At 54.0% G+C, this 8440-nt stretch overlaps 1 protein-coding gene across 1 annotated transcript in view; it reads left to right on the top strand.

Annotated features, from left to right (window-relative positions):
* The window catches only part of LOC116880617 (pre-mRNA-splicing factor CWC21-like), an 8486-nt gene extending 312 nt beyond the window's left edge, over positions 1-8174 (top strand). Inside the window, exons 2-4 of the mRNA XM_032879926.1 lie at positions 1-443; positions 4642-4766; positions 7998-8174. The exon at positions 1-443 is cut by the window's left edge and continues 195 nt beyond it. Coding sequence (XP_032735817.1) covers positions 1-443; positions 4642-4766; positions 7998-8174 — 745 coding nt within the window. The remainder of the gene's footprint in view (positions 444-4641; positions 4767-7997) is intronic.
* The last annotated feature ends 266 nt before the right edge of the window (positions 8175-8440 follow it).

Here is an 8440-nt window from a genome sequence, read left to right as displayed (position 1 = left end):
CAGCCCCCCTTGGAGCCCCCACAGGAGCCACAGCCCCCCTTGGAGCCTCCACAGGAGCCACAGCCCCCCTTGGAGCCCCCACAAGAGCCACAGCCCCCCTTGGAGCCCCCACATGAGCCACAGCTGGAGCAGGAACAGGCTGGCACACAGCAGTACACGGGCTTGCAGCAGCAGACGGGGACACAGCAGCCGGAGCCACAGCCCCCACAGCCAGAGCCGCAGCCCCCACAGCAGGAGCCACAGCCCCCACAGCCAGAGCCACAGCCCCCACAGCCAGAGCCACAGCCCCCACAGCCGGAGCCACAGCCCCCGGAACAGCCACAGCAGCCCATGGTTCTGGTGGGTTGAGAGTGGAGCAGGTCAGAGGAGCAGGTGCAGAGGACAGGTGCTCAGGTGTGGGGCCTCCTGGGCCGAGAGCCCTTTATACACCTGCCCAGGGTCAGGTGAGATGCTGGACACACAGTCACTTCCTGGTCCCTGTTGTGCCACTCCCCCAGGGAAATCGTATTTGTTTGTTTGTTTTTAATCTTAAAATAACCTCAGTGCTGTCATAGTTTTGCACTTTTCCTTCAGTCCACCGTTTCCCCTCATGTGCTCCCTGACAGACAAGAAAGCCGTCCGTCTCTGTGTCCGCGGAAGGTGTTGGGAGCAGGGCTCTTGGCTTTGAGGCCGTGCTCATCTCAGCGACCTGTACTGGTCTCCTGTGGCTCCAGAGCAGGCGGCCACAGGTGGAGGCTTGACAGCAGACATTCCTGCTCCCGCAGTCTGAGGCTGGAGGTCCGCGATGGAGTCAGCAGGGTCGTGGGCTCCCTGAAGGCTCTGGGGGAGGATCGTTGCTGCCTCCTGCGGCTCCTGGGGCTGCTGGCATCCTTGATGCTCCCTGCATCGTGCTGGAGCCTGACCCCTCTTCACGTGGCCTTTCTCCCCGTGTGTCTGCACCTCACCTCTCCTCTTTGCTCTCACTGGGACACCGGCCTTCAGTTAGGTCGTCACCTGGTCCGGGACAACCTCAGCTTGGCTCCGCCTGCAAAGACCTGATTTCCCAGTAAGGGCGTATTCTGAAGTCCCAGGAGGACACGGTTCCACCCTGCACTGTCTCATCACGTTCCTGACGTCGCCCCTGGTGCTGCCCTGACCGTGAAAGCCCAGGGAGTGTCCACAGAAGGCACAGGGGGATGGAGTCCAGGGAAATACTCTGGAACGGTCAGTCCCACCCTGCCTGTCACCTCTGGGAAGAACAGGACTCAAGACTAGGAAAAGAGTCAGGATCAGGACAGAATTCGGAATCAGGCTAGGACTCAGGATCAGCACAGGACACAGGACTAGGATAGGACTTGGGATCAGGAAAGGACCCAGGGTCAGGATTAGATTGAGAATTAGGAAAGGACTTGGGGTCAGGATGGGACCCAGAATCAAGATAAGACTCAGAATCAGAACAGTACTCAGCAGTGCCTGAGTGGCTCAGTTGGCTAAGGTCTAACTCTTGGTTTTAGCTCAGATATGATCTCAGGGTCCTGACATCAAGCCCCACATTGGGATCCCTGCTTAGCTCTGCTCCTCCTCTGCTCATTCTCTCTCTCTCTCTCTCTCTCTCTCTCTCAAATAAATAAATAAATAAATAAATCTTTTTGAAAAAAAGAGTAGTACTCAGGGTCAGTACAGGACCCAGGATCAGTGTAGGACTCAGGATGGGGACAGGAGTCAGGATCAGGACAGAAGTTAGGACCAGGTTAGGACTCAGTAATTAGAATAAGACCCAGAATCAGAATAGGACTGAGGATCAGGATAGGACCCAGATAATGAGCTGGGGTTCCCCTTCTGGACTTCAAGGATCCTGGGGTGTCTGCACCCAGTTGGGCAAACTCATTAGGAGAGATTCCCAAAATGTCCCACTGGACTATCAACACAACAGTGGGCCCTGCCCTTTGTGATGGGAAATCCTCAATAAACAACTTAAAATTTTTTTTTTTAATTATTTGGCAGAAAGAGAGAGAGAGACAGTGAGAGAGGGAACATAAGCAGGGGGAGTGGGAGAGGGAGAAGCAGGCTTCCTGCTGAGCAGGGAGCCTCACGTGGGGCTTGATCCCAGGACCCTGGGATCACTACCTGAGGCAAAAGCAGAGGCTTAACCACTGAGCCACCCAGATGCCCCAATAAACAGCTTTTATTTAATAGCATGCATCCCTGCAATAGGTGAATTTCTGTAACATGCATATGATCTATCCAGTCATATATTGCATGTTAGCTAATTTTTTCACATTTTTGAAGCTGAAACACAAATAGGTTTTAATATGCTTTTCTGCGATCCATGTTGGGGACCACACTTGTAGACCCATTCTTAAGTACTTGTGGTTCATATACTCCTCTTTAAAATTCAAGTGAGGGTCTCTTTAGACAAGTCGATACATATGCACATAAACATAGAATTGTGCATAAAACTTGTAAGAATTCCTATAGGACCTGATGTCCACCTGTGGTCTGTAGATCCAGTTGGGAACCCACTAGAACAGGAGGCTCCAAGTGAAGCTAGATGGTTCCTGTGGGCTTCCCATGGAGCTTGAAGGATTGGTTGTGTGGGTTTTCTCACCTCTCCCAAAGTCAGAGGAAAGCAAAGGTGACAGGGCAATGTGGTGTCAGGTGGTGAAGGGCTAAGTGATTTATGTGACCCAGGAAAGGTCATCTGAAGACCGCGGACAGGGCTGCAGATGAGAATGCCGACAACGTAGTGATTCCCTTGGAATGAACTGACGGTGTGTGAATCGGAGGAGAGGTCATAGGAGGCAGTGTGGTCCCTTTCACTACCCCTGTTGGGGGAAGCCAGATGCCGTGTCACAGCCTACAGAGAGGCCCGCGTGGTGAGGAACCGAGGCCGATAGCCACGTGGGACGCCATCTTGGAAATGGCTCTTCCAACCCCACTCAATCCTCGCTGAGAACCTCAGGAGAGATCCTGAGCCAGGACCACCCAGGAAAATTTAGAGCTTAAGAGAAAAGAATGGAAACAAGGCAAGCATTCAAATAAAGGTGTGAGAAAAAGCACAGAATGAAACTAAAATAATAAGAAAGAAGCAGAAGAAAAGTAACAGTGAAGCGACAGGGGATGCTGCATCTTTGGAAAAACTGAGGAGACAACTGTCTGAGAGCTGGGCCACGGGAGAGGAAGCAAGACGCACACTAACAAGACACAACCTGAGCAAAGTTAAGTCATGGACATGTAGCAGATCTCACAAGAAAGGAATCTGGGGAGAAAATCTGCTGGAAATTTAAATCTAGAAAAAACGGATACCTTTCCAAACTAAAATGAAATAGCAAAATTCACATGAAAAGACCTTGAAAACTTGAACAGACCAATAGCCCTGAAAGACAGGGAAATTTTCACCAGAAATCCTGAGCCCTGGAAAGCCCCAGACGCAGATGACTTTACCGATGAGTTCCCACAGCCCCTCTGCAAATGCTGGGGTGAGCCGGAAGGGGAGCTGAGCACGTCCTCTCAGGCTGCTCTTTCCGCTTTCATTGCAGAATCAGGCAAAGCACAGTGAGACAGAGGAAAATCGTAGATCCGCTTCAGTACAAATGGAACTGCACAATTTCTAAACCAAATAGGGGACGATCGGGTCGGTAATTGAAAGCAGCCAGTCATAGTCAAGGAGGGCTGATTCTAAGAAGGCTGAGGTGATTCTCCCTCAGGAAGGATGTCACCGTAACTCACTACCACGCGGCTCCGAGGAGAAAAGGATTCACACGATCATCTCAGGAGGTGTGAAGAAAAGGGTCCGTGAACAACTTGTGATTTTTCTGCCCAGAGGGGGAGAGACAGAAGAATCTTCCTTAAAAACCCGATCAAGTCCGTCTGTCCAATCCCCACAGCACCCCTGACGGTTACTGGAGAAGTTCAGACACATCCTTTTACATTTACGTGTGAGATGAAGATGTGGTCCGTCATGACCGTGGGGTAAGAAAAACGGACAATTGGCCCGTGACATGTCCATCTCCAAAGAAAAGCAGCCAGACTGGATTTTGAGAAAATCGGGATAAGAGAGCTGAGCTAGGCCGCAGAACTCCTCCCGCGCAAAGCTCCCTGAACAACTGCTCTTGTCACAAAAGTCACAAAAGTCGCAAAACTCCTACCACGAGGTAGGAAATGAGAGGACGTTTCCGCAAGGAGAACAGAAGTGCCGGCACCTGGGACGCCCCCAGCCCTCACATAAAGCCTCCCCTGACAGCAACGTGGCAATGGAAAGAAGAGTGTCATTGTCCCCAAACTAATCTAAGTGCAATTCTAACAGTCCCCGAAGGTCACGGGAGAATTGTTCCTAACTCTTGAATTACGTGGGAGAATCAGGTTTCGCGGATCATGAGGAAGGGCGAGCCCACCCATCACCTGGGCGATAAACCGGGGCAGGGCAGTGTTGGGGCGGGCAAGGAGAAGGGGGGATGGCGGGCGCTTGGGCCACGATGGAGAGCATCGCGAATCAGGGACAATGATTACAGGAGATCCCATGGCATCCCCTCCGTGTCGGGAGACCCTCTGAATGCTCGCTTCGTGGTGCTGGCTTGAGCCCGCCAGCAGACCTCAGAGGTGGGTCCCGGCACGGAGCCCCCGTCCCGGTGACCAGACCCAGCCTCCCCTCGGCTCTCACAGGGGGCAGGTCCGTGGACAGGCTGGTTGCGAGCGCGGATGGCGTCCGAAACGGGGAGAATAAACGGGATGAGGCATGTGTTTACGCGAGCAAACGGTGTGTCCGAGAAATCACCGGCTGCACTGCCGTAGAGACACGCGGCTTAATTAAAAACACGCAGGGCTCAGCAGGGGGAGGGGCTGCGCGCGTCCGTCTGCAGCCGGCCTCGGGCGGTTTGAAAACAAGAGCGAGAACACGACCCCACGTGCATTTCAGGAGGGACCCCCGCGTGGATATGTCGGAGCTGCGTGAGTGGGTCTGTTTCCGAGGAAAGAAGGGACGTGGGGAAATCAAGGCGGGCTTCAGGCCCCCACCCCGTCGGAGAGGCGGCGTGGCCGCAACCACCAGAACAAACAAGACTTTCAAAGGAGCCTGTGGTCCCAGCCGACGCTAATCCCCCTGCTTGCTGGGAAGATAGAGGAAGACTCAGAACAGGGAAGAAAGGTTCTGTCGTCCGTAATCCACACCCACGGATTACACGTCAGGCCCCTGCTGGGGCCGCCCTTCCTGCCAGCGCCCCAGGCCGACCCTCACTCTGGGGCACTCAGCCTCCCGGCCGCCTCTCCCAGGCTCATCCCTTCCTCCCCTGGAGCCGGTCCCAGGCCAGTGGCCTCCAGTTCTGTTTGATCAGGGTGCCCGGGGGTGCCGTGGGCTCGGGCACGTTTGGGGCTGCCTGCCTGTCCTCTCTCGCCGGGGTGGTGTTCTGTGGAGATACACACACCCCAGGGTAAAGCTTTGCTTTTATCAGGTGTTTGGAGATAGCGCTCCAGTGTGTTTGGGCTTGGGACGCTCCGACGGGACGTCTGGAACCAGCCAGATGTCCGCACCCACCCCACCCCATGCCACAGAGGGCTGGGAATTTGCTGTTTTGGCAACATTTTCGGGGGTTAATCTTTGGAATTCTGTAACTTAATAATCATATGTCTTAGTCAGCAGTGTTCTGGCTTCATTTTTCCCAGAACGTGTCACTCCTTTTTTTTTTTTTTTTAAGATTTATTTATTTACCTTATAGAAAGAGAGAGTGGGGAGTGGGGGAAGGAAAGATAGAATCCCAAGCAGACCCGAGGGGCTCGATCTCACGACCCCGAGATTGTGACCCGAGACAAAACCAAGAGTCTGATCCGTCGACCGAGCCGCCCGGGTGCCCTGACACGTCCCTCGTTCAGGCCGCAGGAGGCCGCCTGTGTTTTTAGCCTAGTTCAGCTCCACTGAGCGAGGCCTGCACCACGTTTCAGGGGCCTCCGCTTCCGCCGGGCCCTGTCTCCGGGCTCCCACCCGCACCGGGAGCTTCCCACGCCTTCCCTGGTGTCCGCTCTTCTGCTTCCAGCCGTGGCGGGGGGCTGAGGCTCTGCTTCCCTTGGGCCATCTGCAGGGCTCCCTGGCGCCCGGCCCCTGCTCCCCTGCCACTGCCCTGGCTTCCTTTTTCAGATTCTTAACGTATTTTCGATTCTTTATTTAAATTCAATGTAGTCACCATATAGCATGTCACTGGTTTCGGGAGTCGAGTTCAGGGGTTCATCAGTCAGGGTTAAGCCTCAGTGCTCGTGACATCACGTGCTCCTTCGTGCCCGTCACCCAGTCACCCCAGCCCCCCCCGCCAGCAGTGCTCAGTGTGTTTCCTAGAGTTAAGGGTCTCTTATGGCTTGTTTTCCTCTTTGTTTTCTTCTTATTTTATTTTTCCTTCCTTCCCCATGTTCATCTGTTTTGTTTCTCACATTCCTCAGGAGTGAGATCACACGGTCTTTGTCTTTCTCGGACTGACCCGTCTCACTGAGCGTAATGCCCTCTAGTTCCATCCACAACAACACGTCTCCCAAGGCAGGGAAACAAAAGCAAAAATGAACTATGGGGACTTCATCAAGATAAGAAACTTCTGCCCAGCAGAGGAAACAGTCAACAAAGCGAAAAGGCAACCCACAGAATGGGAGAAGACATCTGTGTCGGTCTGACCAGAGAAAGGGCTGGTACCCAGGACCTATAAAGAACTTGTTAAACTCAGCCTCCACCCCCCCAAAAAACCCAGTCAAGAAACGGGCAGAAGTCATGAAAAGATATTTCTGCCAGGAAGACAGACAAATGGCACCAGACCCATGAAAACATGCTGGGGTCCTTGCATGTCCCCACCTGGGGCTCCCGGCACCTGGCGGGCCGTGTGAGCTGGGTTCGTGGACCTCCCAGCTTCACCCAGCCCTGCCGGAAGGCTGTGCTGGGGCCGCGTCCCGGCTGCCCATACGGCTGCTGTTTGTTTCAAAATGTCCCAGAGGCACCTGGTGGCTCAGCCGGTTAAGCTGAAGCTCCCGGTTTTGGCTCAGGTCATGGTCTCAGGGTCCTGGGCCCGAGCCCGCTTCCTTCTCCCTCTCCTTCTGTCTGCTGCGCTCTCACACTCTCTGAAATAACTAACTGAACACCTACCTAAATACATACATCCTACCCCAAGCTCCCACGTGAGCGGCTGTGGAAAGCAGAGCGTGTTGTTCGAGGAAACTCATCTCCTCTGTATGTAAATAACGTCTCAAAGCAACAGAGAATGCAAAGAAAACATAATTTGTAAGAAAGTAAAAAAAAAAAAAAAGTCACCCTCACTGAAAACAAATTAAAGCCATAATGCGGTGCCCTTTTCCGACTGTGACACCCATGAGACGAGAGAAGATCACACCGACACACTCAGAGTCTCAGCCGCGTAGCAGCCGGCACCGGGCGTTGTCCCGGGGCCCTCGCAAGCTGAAAGGCACAATCAGCCGTGCTCGCCTGTGTTTGCAGACGGGTCAGAGCTATGAAGTCCCCTCTTCAGTTAAGCCTCTTTCATGACTTTCATGATTAAGCCTCTTTCATGATGAAAGTTTGGCAAAAATATGAAAACTAGGTTTACGTAGAAAATTTTAAAATTTAAAATGAAATGGAGCTATCTAAGGGGAAAGGTAAATTGGGGCAAATTAACCAAAATGTGACCATTGTGTGATGAGATTACTGGTTCTTTTACCATTTTCCCTTAAATTTTGAGTTTCTTTCTTGGCACGGCCATCTGTTCTAGGAGCAGTACTGCAACAGTGTGAGTGTTACTAATCATGGGGAGACGTGGCCGGGTCAGTGGGAGGCGTTTTGTTGGGGGAAGGAGATCTTCTGAAAACCCATCCTCAGCACGTCGCCTGGGAAGGCAGAGAAGACAGGTGGTCACGGTACTGACGGGCCCGGCCATGGGGAGCAGGTGTCCGGAGACAGCCGGCAGGTGTATAAAGGGCTCCCGGCCCAGGAGGCCCCACACCTGAGCACCTGTCCTCTGCACCTGCTCCTCTGACGGGCTCTGCCCTCAACCCACCAGAACCATGGGCTGCTGTGGCTGTTCCGGGGGCTGCGGCTCCTGCTGTGGGGGCTGCGGCTCCGGCTGCTGTGTCCCCGTCTGCTGCTGCAAGCCCGTGTGCTGCTGTGTGCCAGCCTGTTCCTGCTCCAGCTGTGGCTCCTGTGGCTCCTGTGGCTGCTCCCAGTCCTGCTGCTGTAAGCCCTGCTGTTTCCAGTCCAGCTGCTGTGTCCCCTGCTGCTGCCAGTGCAAGATCTGAGGGTCTGGACAGCAATGTCAAGTGGCCCGTGCCGACGTGGGGACCCCCATCCCCAGGCCACTGCTCTGGGGCTCTTTGACTTCACGCTCTGACTTCGCCATCTGCACCCCCAGCTTGGGCAACACATTCTCAGGATGGACAGGACCCTGGGACCCCCTTCTCAGCGACGGGGCCCTACACTTGGCTCATCTCCCTCCTCTCCTCCCGG

The sequence above is a fragment of the Lontra canadensis genome, unplaced genomic scaffold (genome assembly GCF_010015895.1).
Source record: "Lontra canadensis isolate GAN:19392208 unplaced genomic scaffold, GSC_riverotter_1.0 scaffold66, whole genome shotgun sequence".
NCBI lineage: Eukaryota > Metazoa > Chordata > Mammalia > Carnivora > Mustelidae > Lontra > Lontra canadensis.
The sequence above is the reverse complement of the archived record's forward strand: the minus strand, read 5'-3'. Positions and strand labels throughout refer to the sequence as shown.